Source organism: Gekko japonicus, unplaced genomic scaffold (genome assembly GCF_001447785.1).
Source record: "Gekko japonicus isolate JY-2015 unplaced genomic scaffold, Gekko_japonicus_V1.1 scaffold118, whole genome shotgun sequence".
NCBI lineage: Eukaryota > Metazoa > Chordata > Lepidosauria > Squamata > Gekkonidae > Gekko > Gekko japonicus.
In genome coordinates this window covers 1,695,672-1,714,054 of record NW_015168656.1, presented here as the reverse complement: position 1 = coordinate 1,714,054, position 18,383 = coordinate 1,695,672, and the positions used below count along the sequence as shown (strand labels likewise).

The 18,383-nt window shown below is 42.6% G+C and overlaps 1 protein-coding gene across 1 annotated transcript in view; it reads left to right on the top strand.

Annotated features, from left to right (window-relative positions):
- NAV3 (neuron navigator 3) overlaps positions 1-18,383 on the top strand; it is a 289,038-nt gene that overhangs the window by 208,083 nt on the left and 62,572 nt on the right. The window contains 4 exon segments of the mRNA XM_015415209.1: positions 3,079-3,151; positions 3,153-3,265; positions 9,629-9,681; positions 17,597-17,620. Of these exon segments, the coding sequence (XP_015270695.1) occupies positions 3,079-3,151; positions 3,153-3,265; positions 9,629-9,681; positions 17,597-17,620 (263 nt within the window).

Here is an 18,383-nt window from a genome sequence, read left to right as displayed (position 1 = left end):
GCTTATATCCTGGAAATCTTGTTGGCCTTTAAGGTGTTACTGGACTCAAATCTTGCTCTTCCATAGCAGAGACTAACACAGTTACGCACCTGAAATCTTCCCTTTAACATTTTCTTTCTTCCATCTCCATCCAGCTTAATTAATTACTTCCTGCTTTCTCCTTCAGGTAAACTATTCTCTCTAGGCATTCACAAATCAGTTTAAATTATTAATTGTTCCACTGGGATAGAGGAGTTAAGTGTTTTTGTTCAAAACTGTGATTGTTGCTGTGCTGTTGCAATCATAATATTTTTAAAATTATGAACAATGTCTTTGGCTTGCTACAAAGTAAGAAAGTCAGCGCTTAAGCCAAAGGAACATGAGGTGATAATTAATAGTTTATTCATGGGTGCAGTAAGAAACCTAGATAGCTGGGAGAGAACAGAAAGTACCGTAATTAAATAAAAAACAAAAGGAAAGGAAAGGTAAAATGCATGGAAAAGTGGCATTTCTTCTGAACTTGATTTACTTTCCAGTAGACATGTAGTTGGGGTTCCCAATTCCATGTTGGAAAAATAACAGATCTCCCTCCTGTTTTGGCTGTAGTATACCACTAGATCAATATAACCAGGCTTATGAGTGCCAACTAAATAGGGGCACCACCCAGATCAAGATTTCTTTAGTATGGATTAGTATAATCGTCAGTTTATTTTAATTAAATAATAACTATTATCTTGTGGTAGAATATTGTAATATCTAGTTAATTTAAGATACTAAAAAGTAAACAATACATTTTACTGTAGTTATGCATAAGTTAAGGATATACGAAGAGCTTGTGCTTAACTTGGTTATGTGGTCTTCTGTTAAGTTTTGAGATGGCCTTCCGGTTTTAAATTTGGTCCGGTTTTAAACTTGGTCTTCATTTAAGTTTTAAATTTAAATTTAACAGATTGCCCCTTTTCTTAGTAGAAAAACCCCACATAGCTTGTCAGACTGGCTTTAGGATCAGGCAGGAGACTACGTCGATACCGGGTAAATTGGTGAAAACCATTATTAAGGAAAGAATTAGTAGGCACATAGATGAACAAAACCTATTGAGGCAGACTCAGCACGGTTTCTGTAAGGGAAGATCTTGTCTCACTAACCTGTTAGTGTTCTTTGAGGGGGTGAACAAACATGTGGACAAGGGGGATCCAATAGATATTATTTACCTTGACTTCCAGAAAGCTTTTGATAAAGTTCCTCATCAAAGGCTCCTAAGCAAGCTCAAAAATCATGGGATAAAAGGACAAGTCCTTTTATGGATCAAAAACTGGCTAATTAATAGAAAACAGAGAGTGAGTATAAATGGGCAGTTCTCCCAGTGGAGGGGGGTAAGCAGTGGGGTACCACAGGGATCAGTACTTGGTCCACTGCTTTTTAACTTGTTCATTAATGATTTGGAGATGGGAGTAAGCAGTGAAGTGGCTAAATTTGCGGATGATACAAAGTTGTTCAAGGTGGTGAAAACCAGTGAGGATTGTGAGGCACTCCAAAGGGATCTGTCAAGGATGGGCGAGTGGGCGTCAACATGGCAAATGGGGTTCAATGTGGCCAAGTGCAAGGTGATGCACATTGGAGCCAAAAATCCTAAATATAAATACACATTGATGGGGTCTGAACTGGCAGAGACAGATCAAGAGAGAGATCTTGGAGTTGTAGTAGATAACTCACTGAAAATGTCGAGACAGTGTGTGACTGCAATAAAGAAGGCCAATGCTATGCTGGGGATTATTAGGAAGGGTATTGAAAACAGATCAGCCAATATAATAATGCCCCTATATAAATCAATGGTGAGACCTCATTTGGAATACTGTGTGCAGTTCTGGGCACCACACCTTAAAAAGGATATTATAGCTTTGGAAAAAGTGCAGAAAAGGGCAACTCGAATGATAAAAGGGTTGGAACACTTTCCCTATGAGGAAAGGTTAAAGCGCTTAGGGCTCTTTAGCTTGGAGAAAAGACGACTGAGGGGTGACATGATCGAGGTTTATAAGATTATGCATGGGAAAGAGCAGGTAGAGAAAGAGGTACTTTTCTCCCTTTCTCACAATACAAGAACCCGTGGGCACTCCATGAAATTGCTGAGCGGTCGGGTTAGAACGGATAAAAGGAAGTACTTCTTCACCCAAAGAGTGATTAACACATGGAATTCACTGCCACAGGAAGTGGTGGGTGCTACAAGCATGGACGGCTTCAAAAGGGAATTAGATAAGCATATGGAGCAGAGGTCCATCAGTGGCTATTAGCCACAAGGTATAGCTAGGGGCTCTGGGGCAAGTGATGCTCTGTCTTCTTGGTGCTTGGGGGGGGGGTCAACAGTGGGAGGGCTTCTAATGTCCTGGCCCCACTGCTGGACCTTCTGATGGCACTGGTATTTCTGGCCACTGTGTGACACAGAGTGTTGGACTGGATGGGCCTTTGGCCTGATCCAACATTGGTGTCTCTTATGTTCTTATGTTCTTACGGTGGAAATCCTAACCACCAGGGCTGGCATCAGGGACTGGAAGTCCTGGGCAGCTGCTGATATCACATGGCCTTAAGAGGGACCCACCAGAGTGAGGCAGCAGTGACCGAGATTTGCCCTCTTTCTCTGGATGCTGAAACTGGTACGTCTGGAGGACTAGGCCTACCCACACAAAAGTGTCTCCTCCCCCCCCTTTCTCCTGACAGACAGAGACAGGTAGCTGCTTGTTTGTTCAGAAGGCTGAATCAGAAGCAATAGTGGCAATCTCTATCAGCCTGTATTCACAGATGAATGGGTAGATGTTTGTAAGCTTAACTAAAGTATCTAAAGTATCTCCATCCACAAACTTCTAAATTAATTATCAACATATATAATAATATTGGAATCATTAAGCATCTTCTAGGAATGATCTACTGTTAATAAATACATATAATCCAAATTGCCATGGTAACAGGGTCACAAAAATAAAGCAAACATTCCCCTAAATGAGTTTGTCTTAATCAAAAATGTTTGTCATTCTGCCACAGTATGTTTTTTTCCCATGGAGTGAAGTGAAAGACAATGGGTCAAATGCTACATTTTATATTTTGCAGTGAGTCCAACCAGTTTGTCCCAGTTTAAACTTCCTGGGCCCACTATGATGAGATCAAACAGCATTCGTGCTCAATTCTTCGTTTGATCTCTATGATGATTCCCAGCTATGTGGTAGTGCCACATCCTTAGAGGACAGGCCTCGTGCCATTAGTCACTCTGGTTCCTTCAGAGATAGCATGGAAGAAGGTAAGTTGAATTAGATTTAATACCCTGCCGTTTATACCTTGCCTTTTTCCCCGAGAGAAGGCCAAAGCTGCTGTCTTGGACTGTGGAGTGTTGAAGACCTGAGTTCAAAACCCTGCTCAGTAGTAAACCTCACTCAGTGACCTGGAGGTGGTCACACTAGGGTTGCTAGCTCCAGGCTGGGAAATACCTGGAGGTTTTGGGGGTGGAGCCTGTGGCGAGCGGGGTTTGGGGCATAAGGCCATAGAATCCACCTTCCAAAGCATCCATTTTCTCCAGATGAAGTGATCTCTGTCACCTGGAGATCAGTTGTAACAGCGGGAGATCTCCAGCCACCACCTGGCAACCCTAGGTCAGACCCTGGGGATAGAATGGAATAATCTCTATGTAGCTGATGGCCATAATTGAAGCTGTGGGATTCAAATGAGATAAACAATAATAATAAGTAGAATTAAGTTTGCATGAGTATCTGAAGATTTAGGTACAAAGGTGTTTTTAAACTTGATGTGCAGCCCTGTGTGATGCCATGTGGCAACTCTCCCACAAAATGGTCATTCCAGAGGAAAGGAAAGGAAAACACCTTAACAGATCTTCATTTCTGTCTGCAAGCCCATAATGGCTTTTGTTTGCCCTTCCATAAGCTCAGCTTTCTTAAAAATGAAGAAGAGATGGAAATGTGTATTTCCATTTTTGTGTGTTTCTTAAAAATGAAGGCAGCTGAAATAGGGTGTAATTTATTCCGTTAATTTAATTGCTGCAGTAACATGAATACAATAGTAGAGCCTCTCTGCTAACATGAGTATCCGAATGGACATCCTTTTCATTAAGCTCCAACAACTGCACATATGCTTTACTAACTTACTACAGCTGAGACAACTCTTCACAACTGTTTATCTTTCTGCCAGGCATGATGGTCCAGGCCACCCTGGCTATTCTGTTTCTGAAGCTCTCTCAGGTTTTCACTTTCATCAGCCTGTCGGGGATCCTGGCTACTTGCCTGGTTAAGCTCTCCCACACTGCCTGGCTTTGCACACAACTTTTCTTAACTGTTTTTCTGTCTAGTTCTGGCAGCAGTCCAAGCTGAACAGGCCCATATTCTGGCACTTGCAGTAGTCCCAGCTGATTATATCATTTAATGTTTCAAGCTGAGCTAGCCTTGGCCAGCCGTCCTCAGCTAGGGATACCAAAATTGTGAAAGTATGGAAATAATATAGAGCTGCTATGGCTGAACAGTGGGGTACAATGGAGCTGTACTGAAATAACAGATCATTCTGAGATACAATACTTTTTCCTTGAAATAAAGAAATAGAACAATGCTACTGTGTTGGTCTGAGAGAATCAGTATCTCCTTGACAAGCTTGCTGGAAGAGCGACGAATCTGTTCTATTATGTTTTTCTGGAATGGTGCTGCGGATGTCTGGATGTAGATGAGGGAGCATCAGATTCACATCCCTGCTGTACTATGAATCTTACTGGCTGGTCTTTGGGAAGTCACTGTCATTCTCATGGAGATGTTGCTAGAACAAATTAAACAGAAATTGAAAACCACCTACATATGCTGAAAAGCTATATAAATCCTTTAAAGTGAAAATAACTATTATAGGGCATGAATAAATGTCAATTACTTGATTTTTCAATGTTGACAGTAGGTTTCTCAATAAATCCCCCCTCCAGTTTTTAAAACAATAGAGGTCATGAAAGTAATCCTTAACAGCACCAGGCAAATGTATTTTTCCAACTGTCATTTATTTACTGTACTGATAGACCACCTGACAGTAGTAACAGCCTTCCAGCCATCTTTTACCAATCAATAGTAAATGATTTGTAGTGTGCTAAAAGCAATGTAAAATCCAGTCTTGTCTTTGATACTGTTTAACCTGAAGAGATGATTCAGTGAAATGTCTATGTGCTCTGTTAAATAGGAATAGTGATGCAACCAAGTTGTAGGACTTCACCGTTTTGATTATAATATAGGTGGAGCATATGAATTATTTTGACTTGCAGGCCAAAATCATGTTAGATAATCCATTCCACCAAATAGGTGAATTTCAGTAGTACATTTGACATTAGTATTGGCATCCCTGTCTCAGGGGGTTGTGACTAAAATTAAGGTATTTTTAAAAATCTAATACTGAATCTGCTGGCTGACCATTCCTTTGTTATGTTGATGACCCAGAAGTAGATTTTTTTTTCATTGAGTGTTAATTGTTAGAAGATAATTCCCTCATAGTTTTGTTGAGCATGAAAACTTGCAGAAGGTGACATTTTCAAGCTATGGAAGGGATTAGGTTTAGGCATATTATGCACGGGTATTTCCCCTTGCTTTCACCATTCATATCCATCAGGTTTTCTTTGTCCTGCATTGATTCTCCTCCCTTCAGTGCTCAGTTAACTTTCTGGTTGCTGTTTCCCCAGGTTTTCTAAGGGTGCTTTTGTGCTGATTTTTCCTTTGTTTCGCTTCCAAGCATACAGATTTTCTTGGAGTTTCCCACCACCCTTTTGCTGCCCCTCCAAGGTCATTCCCCCGCCCACTCTGCACCTTCAGCCATCTTCCCTCCTTCATCGGTGTACAAGCTCAATTTCCCCCTTATTTTAAATTTTATTTTGACAAGCAGCGTGAGTCTAGCGATATGAGACTATTGCTAGCCTCAAATCGCTGAATAAAAATAGTAAAACAATGGGGGAAAGTTTAAAAGGAGCTGTGTGAGGTTTAGTTCCCTGCTGGTATTGACTTGAAAGGGGGGATCGGAGAGGAGGCAAATGCAGCATCTCTAGTGCAAAAAAAAAAAGATTACAGTGCTGCATACAAAATTGACATGAGATGTAAAGAGAGAGAGAGACACTGGGATGGGAAGCCTAAAGCTTTGAAAACATTTTCCCCTTTAATGTTTCAGTGAACAAAGTTTTGGGGGAACCATTTTGGCAGTCTCTGGAAGCCTAACATTAAAATGGTGGCTGACCCACCATGGGCCTTCTGCGAACCACCAAACTTAAGAATTCCTTGGGATCCATCCATTTGGATGACAGAATGCAATATGCACAGGACAGGCTTTAAAAAACTGCAAAGATCATGACCAGTGTGCAGGATTAAATTAGAGAATCACAAAGAGAAAACCATGAAAATTTGCAAGAAGGACAGAAAATTACCATTACTATGCAGCTGCACTAGGACATAGGCGAAAATACCCCCCCCAAAAAAATTTCAATTTACTGGCACAAAACTAAAAAAGCTCTCCAGAGCTTCTGCTAGAGGACTTCTCCCTTATACAAATTACAGCCCTGTGCAACCCATGATGGAGTTCCAGCCAACTTTGCACAGGTGTGCGTGCACACACACACACGTGTTGCCAACTATCACAGCTAGCAATGCCAGTGTCAGTGGGTTCTACCATGCATTCTGTACACTCAGTATGTTCCCCGAATTATGAGATCGTGTGACTCTTTCTCATTTTTCACAGCGGATGATAACACAGCAGAGAATCCTCTAGTTCTCCACAATATGGAAAATGGGGCTTTGGAGCTGCTTGTCAGTTTAAAAAAAAAGTCTTGTCAATTTCAACGTTGTGTTTCCCCCTTTGCCTGCATTCCTTTCTGTTCCCTTTCATTCAACAAACTAACACTAAAATGCATGCACAAAACCTGAACCACCAGGTTTTAAATGGAAGGCACTTGCTGGACGCTACTGTGCAGCTGCAATAGGGCAATTGCATAATTTTATTTAAAAAAACTTTGAACACACACACCCCACATGTCACAAGTGACGTTCCATCCTGATTTAGAAAAGTGCAGGGTTTTTTTAAATTGTAACTGCAGAATAAATACACTGGAGGGAAAAGAATGGTGTGTAAGGCAGGCACAGAATCTGATGTCAAGATTAAAGGCTTACTATTCTGAAAATCTGTAATAAGATGTGGATGCGTACTGGGCTTTCATTTGGAAGAGACAAAAAGAAAAAAGAAACAGAGACAGAACGTTGAGAGTTGTGTTTTCCTTGTATAATTGTAAATGCACCAAATACAATGAAAATACCATAGGGCTCCAATGCACTCCAAAGGAAACCCAACTAGGGTTGCCTGGCCTTGAGAGCGGGGCGGGAAAGGCATGACATCACTTCTGGGAAAACCGTGGAAGTGATATTACATTTCTCTAGAAGTAGTTGGAAAGTTTGTGGTAAAACCATAGATTTTTGACAACTCCTAGAGAGGACTGATGTCACCTCTAAGGAAAACCTAAAAGTGACATCACAGCTTAGGTCCAAAGGCCATTTTTTATTTTCTTTTTCTCCCACCACTGCTCAGAAACAGGAGCTGGACTCAGGGTATTCTCTGCTGCTGCTTAGGGAATGGAAATACTAAACCTAACCCATGTCCACAGAACATCAAAGACCAATTACTTTCCAGGTACTGGAAACTGAGCTTCTAAAAGTTGAGTTGACTGAGATGACCCAAACTCTTTTGGATAAGGGAACAAATTGTACCAACAAACTGTACCAATTTATTGTGGAAATGTTAATTTGTAATTGAGAAGTCAAACAGTTGTAAAATGGCTGTAAAAGGAAGGACTGGGCATGGAAAATATTTCACAGAACTTAGGAGAGGAGCATATGGACTTCATGAACTTAGAGTAAACCAGTATGTACATGCTGGTGCGTCCAAAATAAGTAAGTTATTAGAAATACAGCTTTTGGGTATAGCAGATATTGTTGACTTGAGTCTAAATGAGGATGGTAACCTGCTCTTTAATCTCATGTATACAAGTTGAGCTATCTTTTAAGTTACCGGAGTATCCCGGTAACAGCAAAATAGAAGCACCTATCTTATGATAGCCAATTTGATTTAATTTAAATGTCATGCTAGACTGGGGAGACCCAAGTTAAAAACCCCACTCTACATGTAAGCATGTAAAGACGGCTCTACATGCTTAGATGAGAGAATGCCTGCAAAGTGAGGCCACATGTTCATCATGAATAAGGACAAATAAGGCAGTTTTGAGACATTGTTCTGAGGGAGTTCCTGTTGCTGCAAAATAAAGCAGTTTTGGAGGCACTACTTGCTGGGAGAACCCATCGATGTGCCGTCCTGATGAAGGGATCGATAACCCATTAATATCTAGAGAGTGAGTCGACTGCAGTTCATCATTTTGTGTTTGCCTCAAGTCTTAAAGACTGGATGTATTTGCTTCATGGACATTTCCCCCCCCCAGAATGGAATTGAGAAGCCTTTTCTCCACCTAGAACAGTGAAGTCATTCTTGGGAATGGTTTGTTCCCTTCAGGTTCTTTACTTGTCTGTGTAACTATTTTATTGTATTGGTCTGAATTGAAATGAAATAATAAGAGTTGCTTTGGAATTGTAATACTGTGGAGCTTTTTTGATGTTAAGTTTCATATGAAGGTCACTGGCAGCACAAGTCTAAAAAAAGCTGCACCATTGATGTTAGTGGACCTAGAAGGGTATATCTTCGTATATGATTGTACTGTGAATTACTTTAGGTCAGTTGTTCTCTTTCAGCCTAGCCTCCCTCACAGGCACTGAGTGCACTGTCCAGATCCTTGGGATTAGGGATTAAAATGTAATAAGTAAATTGATAATATGGTGAGAAAGACACACACGACTTCTAATAATGATATTAAGGTTGCCAGGTCCCCCAGGAGGGGCAGGGGGTTGCCCAATCGACAGGCCCATTACCCGCCAGTCTGGATCCGGCCGCCAGGGGGAACCCCACCCCCAAAGTTCCAGGCTCACGGTGATGTGCCCGGCGTGATGACGTCACCTAGAGGTGACGTCATTGTGCCGGGCACATTGCGGGGGGTGCTCTATTATTCGAGGGAAAACTCTTATGTTTCCCCCTCAAATGATAGTGACCCCGCCCCAACGTGCCCAATGTGATGATGTCACTTCCAGGTGATTTCATTGTGGTGCATGCACAAAGCACATGCGCCAAGCATCTCCCAGAGAGGGGCCAGGAGTCGGACCTCCCCGCCACAACAACAGTAAGACCTGGCAACCCTAAATGATATAAGTTCTGGAATGCATTTTAGAAGCCCTATATTTGCCAAAAGATGGCATTCAGGTATCATTTGGTGCAAAGCTAAGCATATGATAGCTGTTTACTAGCAATAAATCAGTGCATTGTGAAAATCTCTCTAGACAAATATTATTCAGTACAGAAAAATCATTTTAAGTCCTACACGGATAACTCTTATGTGTTTCTAAATCAATAGTGTCTATAATCACTCCTCTTTGTAGAAGATTATTCTCATTTTCTCATTTTAAAAGACATAGTTATTGTCCTTGACAGGGAATAACTGACTCACCAATGTATTGTAATAACTTTATTTGCCTCTCTCTCTCTCTTCTTTTTTTAGTACATGGGTCCTCATTATCGCTAGTTTCCAGCACCTCTTCTCTTTACTCCACAGTAAGTGTTGAATGTGTATAAGAGATGATGACATGATACTTGTATATCCCACAGAAATCTAGTCGCCTTTTCAAAAAATAGTCCAGGAAACAGATTAAAGCTGTACAAAAATTGTTCCCTGAAAAAATGGCTGTTTGACGGTAACATTTTCTATGTCTTTTTCAAAATACAATCCACAGTGGCCTACTACAGTTGAATTTAGCTGTCTGTAAAATCTTTTGTGTTTTCCCTCGAAGGCTGAAATGAACAAAACCTACTCAAGGGGCAATTCTTCTTGCTTGCAGTTCAGAGCCGTTGTGCTTTGCTGTGTTGCCTCGTTTTCTCATCTCCTGCATTTAGACACTTTCAGAGCTAGTAGAAGTAATTGGCCACTTGGTGGATTGCTTTTTTATTTTTTTTCTCTGTTGATAGAGACTTGCTGATGTGTGAGAGATTACTCTCAAATTGCAGCACTGCTTTGGAGGCACAGTTTGGTCTAAAAATGATCTTTGGGAAGACAGGCAGTACCAAATGCCTTTTAGAGATTATTAACTTTAATATGAAATATTAGGCAGATTTTTTTTGCAGAATACAGAGGAGGAGATTTTTAAAAAAAAAAAATTTAGGAAATAAAATTATGCACTTGAAAAACCTAGGTATGGCAATGATCAAAACCTAGTAAGCCATCCAATATTTTGATTAAATGTTGGTAGAATATGTAATACTATAAACTTACTATGCAAAATTACATTTTGTGAAAAATTGGTTTTCATTGCTGAGGTTTGGCATGGGGCAGGTTGCAGCTTTTCAGAGTATGCAAGTCTTTACTTATCGGTCCAGAATCATAATAAGGTAATATTCACATATTATGTTAACTGCAGCTATTTCTGTTAAGCAATGCTTAAAATGTACATAACTAAAAAAATCTGTTTGTGCAATGTAGTACAACATATTTTGGCACTAAATTCAGTTTTACTTGATACATAATTTGGAGCTTTCTGAGCAGAGAAACCTGGTTATTCTATGAGTATGCCATAGTTCAGGGGTATTGAACTCATTTGTTATGAGGGCCAAATCTGACATAAATGAGACCTTGTTGGGCCAGACCATGTGTGTCATAAAATGTAATGCCAGGAAGTAGAGGTATAAACTTTAGAAAGGACACAAACACAAAGATTTAACTTTAAATAAAACATGCATAAAACACTACCACTCTTGCAATAGTTTGTTTATTTAACAGTCTGATAACTGACACCTCTTGCTCTGGATTATTGCATCAAAATGTCTGTGCTGTAGCAATTGTGAGTATACTGTTCAGGTGTGTATCAGTAAGCTGCAAACCTACTTTTGATTTAGTAACATTCATCACAGAAATCTCATGTTCAGTGTTCTGAGCCTAGGACCCAGGGGAAAACATGAAATGGCTGGGCCTTGTGAGCTTTTGTACATAAGTTGCTTCGTGTGCTGCTCAAGAACATGAGAAGGCATCCTGACACAGACTGAAGGCTATGTGTTCATAGTTTGGTGTAGTGGTTAAGTGCGCGGACTCTAATCTGGGAGAACCGGGTTTGATTTCCCACTCCTCCACTTGCACCTGGGTAAGCCATAGTTCTGGAACATCTGTTCTTGAAAAAGAGCAGTTTCTGTCAGAGCTCTCTCAGCCCCACCGACCTCACAGAGTATCTGTTGTGGGGAGGGGAAGGGAAAGGAGTTTGTAAGCCACTCTGAGACTCTTTTGGGTAGTGAAGAGTGGGGTATAAATCCAGTTTTCTTCTCCTCCTCTTCTTCCTCTTCCTCCTCTTCTTCTTCATAACTATAGTCTTCCCAGAAAAATAACTGCAACTCTTATGAGGCAGTGCAAAAATAGAGAGACAGCCATGTATAGTGGTCAGTATCAGCCTGCTATCTAGGAAGCCTAGGTTCAGAATCCCCAGCTTACAAAGGGAATGTTCTGGGTAAATTTGGTCTGAACAAACACTCTCAGCCTAATCCACCTCACTGGCTTGTTGTTATTTCTCATCTAAATAGTTCACATGGCTTTTCTACTGAGAAAGACTGGATCATGAAGTCATGAATACAGTGATAAAGGGGAGGCGAACCCAGTTGCACCCAGGAGAGCCCTGCCATAAGGAGCCCAACAAAACACACACTGTAGCAAGGCACACAAAAGCTTTTACCTTGAATCAAACTTTGTTGGTCATAAAGGTGCTTTGTATTTCTACCATGCAATTGAGGCAGCTAGGCAAAGCAAGGCAGGAGGAAGGGGAAGAGCCTCAGCTGATGGAGGGGATGAAAGGCTTCCCTTTGTCTCCTATGCGATTGAGGCAGCCTGGCCAGGAAGCAAGCTCTGTGTTCCCTTCCTCCCACTGGGAGGAGGAGGAGAGGAGCCTCAGCTGATGGAGGGAACAGAAGCTTGCCTATCCATCTCTCCTGTGTGATTGAGAGAGTCTGGTAAAACAAGCTGCGATGCAGCAGCAGCAGCAGCAGAACTGGAGAAAGAAGCAGGAGACAGCCAGTTTCTTACAAGCCAGATAGAAGCCCTCCGAGGGCCAAATCTGGCCCATTGGCTGCATGTTTGACACCCCTGCCATAGTTTCTATAATTCAGATTCTGATGTCAACTTCTAACTCAATTGAACTGGCAGATGGGAAAATATAGGTTTTAAAATATAAGAGAAAACTTCCAAAATTCATTTGATTCATGCCCCTTGATTAATATCCCTATTTCAGTAATGTATAGGCATTAACATAAAGGTAAAGGTTCCCTTGCTCGAAAGCCAGTCGAGTCCGACTCTAGGGTTGCAGTGCTCATCTCCGTTTCGAAGCCAAAGAGCCAGCGCTGTCCGAAGACGTTTCCGTGGTCATGTGGCCGGCATGACTAAACACCAAGGCGCACGGAATGCTGTTACCTTCCCACCAAAGTGGTACCTATTTATCTACTTGCAATTTCTTGCTTTCAAACTGCTAGGTTGGCAGGAGCTGGAAATAGAGACAGGAGCTCACTCCGTCTTGTGGCACCCGGGTCTCGAACTGCTGAACTACTGACCTTCCACAGCCTGCAGTTCCGCGTCTTAACCACTTGAGCCACCGCAGCTCCAGGCATTAACATAGCAATATCTATATATCTAATTCTCAACAGTCCCCTCTGTGTGCGGATACTTATTTCCGCAGATAGGGGGTACGCTTTCCCCAACAGATTTTTTACAGTTTTCTACTAAAACTACAAACTAAAAAAATAAACTGAAGGAGGCTTGAATTCCCCCCTCCCCATACCTTTTGAAATGGTCACTGCAGGGATCTATTCCAGGCCGCACAGCACTGACAGTGTGAGATAGACTGGCTGATAGCCGGGGTTGGGGGGAGGAAGCAAAAGCAGAACTGGAGTTCAGATTAGGGAGGATTCCTCCTGCAGTATAAATGGCTAAATAGCAGGATGGTGGAGACAGGCCTGGGACTAGGATTGCCTGCTCCAGGTTGGGAAATTCCTGGATATTCTGTGGTGAAGTCTGAGGAGTACAGAGTTTGGGGAAGGGAGAGACCTCAGCTGATTATAATTCCACAAAATCCACCCCTGCTCTCCACTCATGATCTTTGTCGTCTGTAGTTCAGTTTTCATTCTGGGGAATCTCCAGGTCCCAGCTGGAGGCTGGCAACCCTAGGCCTAGCAGCACCCTATGAGTGACTTACCACCTGACTTGCATGATTCAACTATGCCTGGCCCCTTGCTCCTATTCAACAACAGTCGCTGTATGAAAGTCAGCATAGTATAATGGTCAGAGCTTCAGAGTAGAGTTTGTGAGACCCAGGTTCAGATCCACATCTTGCTGTGGAAGTTCACTGGGTGATTTTGGACAAGCCACATACTTTTAGCCTTACCTACCTCACAGGGTTGTTGTGTGGATAAAAAGGAGGAGAGAATAATGTAAACTGCTTTAGTCTCCACTGTGGAGAAAAACCATAATTTTCCTCAATAGAAGTTTCAGGAGGAATGGAGATGGAAAGCTAAAGACAGAGGGGCAGATAAAAGTAGGTTGGCTGTTGGGTGGGAAGGAGATAGGAATGCCAACTCCAGGTTAGGAAATTCCTGGATGTTTGAGGGGTGGAGCCTGGGGGTGGTGGGGATTAAGATGGGGAGGGATTCTACCCTCCAAAGCAGTCATTTCCTTCAGGGGTACTAATGTTGCCAACCTCCAGGTGAGGGCTGGAGATCTCCTGGAATTACAACTGATCTCCTAATGACAGAGATCAGTTTCCCCGGAGAAAATGGCTGCTTTGAAGGCTGGAGTTTATGGCATTATATTTCCAAACTCAAACATCATTCTCTCAAAGCTCCACCCCCCCATCTCCAGGAATTTCCCAACATGGAGCTGGCAACTCTAAGAGAAACTGATCTCTGTATTTGGGCAATCCATTGTGATTCTTGGAGAGCAGCTGCTGCCACTGCCGCTGTAGCAGGGGGAGGAAGTAGGTGGGAGGCCAGGAGAGTGACAGGGGCAGAAAGAGTGATGGGGAGGAGAAAGGAAGTGACAGGCATGGAGGGGAGAGAGAGAGAGAAAGAAAAGGAGTGGCAGAAAGGAGAAAGTGTGAGACAAGTAGGGGGAGAGGGGAAGAAGCAGAGGTGGGGGAATGGGATAGCTGCTCTGACAAGTTTCTTGTGGGTTCCCACTTGTCTATGTAGCTAATTCTCAACAGTTCCCTCCGCATGCGATACTTATTTCCACAAACAGAGGGCACTCTCTCCCCCAACAGGTTTTTCTACAGACTCAGGGGGCTCCGTGGGTCTACATAAAAATCCAAAAAGTTTGCAGCAGCCTTTTGAAATGGCTGCTGCAGGGATCTACTCCAGACTCTGCCACATCGGCAGTGAGAGATAGATTGGCTTATAGCCTGGGGGGGGGGAGCAAAAGCAGGACTGGAGCTGGGATTGGGGAGGATTCCTCCTGCAGTATGAATGGTTAAATAATCTGAGCTTTTCACCCCTACCTCTTTTGCTGCAGGCTCCACTCTCCTCTTAAAACTTTTTTTTTTGGGGGGAGGCTTCTAACTGGTTCTGTCAGTAAAAGGCAGGGGAGGGGGGCAGAGCCCTTTCCAGGCCTATTTTGGCCTTTCAGGGAGGATTCTTAGGGCCAGGCCTAACAAGGATTGCCAGTGCTAGCCTGGGAAATTCCGAGAGATTTTAGGGTGGAGTCTAAGGAAGGCTGGGTTTGGGGAAGGGCCTCATCTGGATATAATGCCACGAAGTCCAGCCTCCAAAGCAGCCATTTTCTCCAGGAAGATAGATCTCTGCTATATAGAGTTTAGTCCTGGGGGAATCTCCATGTTCTACCTGGAAGTTGGCAACCCTAGGCCTGGCAGCACCCTCTGGATGTCTTGATACCACCTGAGTTGCATGACTCAACCAGGCCTGGCTGCTTGCTACTGTTCAACAGCAGCCAGTGTGGTGCAGCAGTTAGAGCTTCAAAGTAAGACCCAGGTTCAGATCCCCATCTTGTGGTGGAAAATGGACCAGTCACATACTTTCAGCCTAACGAACCTCACAGGGTTGTTGTGCAGATAAAAAGGAGGAAAGAATAATGTAAGCTGCTTTAGTTCCTACTGTGGAGAAAGATTGTAATTTTCCTAGGTAGAGGCTGTGGGGGAGGAGGGTGGAGATGGAAAGCTGAAGATAGACAGATAAACGTAGGTTGGCTGTTGGGTGGGAAGGAAATAGGGTTGCCAACTCCAGGTTGGGAAATACCTGGACATTTGAGGGGTGGCGCCTGGTGAGGGTGGGATCTGAGGAGGAGAGACTTCAGATCCGTGTAATGCCATAGGTTCCACTCTCCAAAGCAGTGATTTCCTCCAGGGGAACTAATGTTGCCAGAATCCAGGTGAGGGCTGGAGATCACCCAGAATTACAACTTCCATCCAGGTGACAGAGATCCATTCCCCCGGATAAAGTGGCTTCTTTGGAGGGTTGAGTCTATGGCATTATACCCTGTTGAGGCTGCTTCCCTCCCCAAGCCTCACTGTCCCAAAGCTCCACCCCCAAATCTCCAGGAATTTCCCAACCTGGAGCTGGCAGCCCTAAAATGAATTGATCTTTGTAGCTGGGAGATTCGTTGTGATTCCCAGACAGCTGCCACTGTTGCTCTGGGGGGAGAGGAAGCAGAAAAACAAAGAAGATAATGAGGGGGCAAAGAGAGGAAATAACATGCATGGAGGAGAGACAGAGTAAGAAAAGGGGTGCAGAAGGGAGAAAGAGTGTGAGAGAGCTAGGAGTAGAGGGGAGAAAGCAATGGTGTGAGGAATGGGATAACCACCCTGCAAGTTTCTTGCAGGTCCCCACTTGTGGTATACTAATGTAAATCCTGTCTTTCAAGATATCAGTGTCTTTCAAGTGTTGACTGAATCACACACAGAATCAGGTAATGACAACTTTTTTGGCAAATAGGCCAAGTGTTAACTAATTATCCACATCATCATCATACTAAATTAGCAGCTGAGAAGAGACCTTTTAGAGACTTTGGTACTTGACCCCACACTGTCCTCCTTTCTAGCCGCTTGACAACACTTCTTGTTCAGTTTATGAGTCTCTAGCTGTGATAATGGAAGCTTGAGAGCTTTTTTGTTAAGAGCAAGGAAAGCCTTAGATTATAAATCTGTAGAGTGAAGGACATAATCCTTGATCAGATTTTCCCCTGCTGGTTCTTGTGAACACCTAGGAGTAAAACTCATATAATTGTGTCGCTATTAATCAAGAAATGGTACACAAGTGGAAACATCTCATCCAAGATTTGATTTCAGCAACAGGCAAGTTGACCATAAAGAACAAAGTTTCAGTGTTTTACGATCTTATGCATTACCACACTTCTTTCAAATATGTAGTTTATGGTCACTTTACTTGTCCTTAGGTTACCTTTTAAAAGCCAAGTGAAGTGGCAAGATGCCCACTAAAATTCAGGTATATGATTCCATCCCATATACCATTGTCTTCCCTGACCCTGATCATACTACCTGATTAATAGGTACAGGAGACTTGTTTCTTTTGTTGCAGTGGTGCATCTGACAGCCTGTCACCCCTCTTGTCTACAATTATGAAGTAACAAGGACTCAAAGGAGAAGGGAAATCCCATTCCCTACCCAATGGATTGCCTCCCCATACTGGCTCTTCCCGCTCTTGCCCCTGTCGTCCCCCACATTCCTTTGACTCTACTTCCTCCTCCCCCGACTTCAGTTCCATTCCTTTCTTCCTTCCCTGCTGGTTCTAACTTCCCTTCATTCTTTTTCCATCCTGGATTTCACCAGCTGCCATTTTCCTCCGAGCATTCTTCCCACCCCATAGTCTGTGCCTCTGCTATCCCTAATTCCAATGTGCCCCATTCCCCATGGAAGCTAGGCAACAGTTTGTAATATTTTGTTTCTCCAATGATGTCTACACATGTACAATGTTGTGTGGGTACCTCCATTGCTTTTAAACATATAGATTATAGTCCTATATGATGCTAACCTCCATAAAAGTGCTGGCTTTACTTCTTGCTTTTATTGTTCCCCCCTGCTATTATTGAGTGCAATCATATTTGAGAGGAAGTAGTATTCACCTGACTCTGTACACTGGCTGTGTCTGTGATTCTGTGCTAAGATTTTGGTGCAAAGGAATTGTGCATTTTTGACAATGATGGATAACAGTGGTTGTATCAATGCTTTTAAATAGAACAAAAAAATTGCAGGGATTAAGGCATCATGGTATGCTATTATAGTATTACCTTTGTAATTTATACTTGGGAAAAATACTCGGGAAGTTTTTATCACTTGTCTATGTCTTTACTACAGTTATGACATAACGAAAATATGTTCTAAAATATAAACTGCTATTTTAGTTTTCCTAATTATATACAACTGAGTTGTATTTTTAATTAAAGCAATGCTTTCTTTGTCCCATTCCACCCACCCCGCAGGCTGAAGAAAAAGCACATTCAGAGGTAAACATTTTAATATATATTATGATTTTCTATAGAATGTGTTACACTACCAAGAACTATTTCCCCACAATTACTATAAGAAATCTTGTTCTTCAGTAATTAGTTAAGAGAAATATTCAGCTGCAGCACAGAAAATGGTAGCTAAAGGGATGCTGTTGAAAACGTATTGCCCCAGCACTCCCTGAATAAAGACACAAGGCAGCTGTATGTGTTCAGCTATTTTTATTTATTTAAATGGCTGACCAACATCACTTATTACTATAAGTGAATTATCCCAAGGACAGTGTGCACTAGGCAGCCAACCATGGTTGCTTTTTATGGACAGGTCCACCCTGGCTCCAAACTTGGCCAGTGCTTCCATCAGCCTTGTTTATCCACACCTGCACCTAATATGCCAAGAAGTAAACAGCCTCATCCCCTTCCCTTCATGTGCCACAAGGCACCACTTTGGAATGATGCTGCTCAGCTCCAGGGGCACTCCTTCCCAGTGCACTCACCCATAAGGCATGTGATGACCTGTTCCAGACACATCCTCCACCAATGCCAGATGCCTCAAGGTGTTAACCAGTTCTCCCTATGCAACTTGGGCAGCCCGCCCTATTTCTGCCAACTAACTGTGGGCTAGCATATCTACAACTAGGCCTAGTTAACGAAAAACACTTCCTTCCAGGACATTACAAACCAGGCAAAAAAAAAAAAACGTTTCCCCAAAAGCCAATTGAGTGAAACCTATAGTGGTGATCGGCTAATCCCACACTATTCC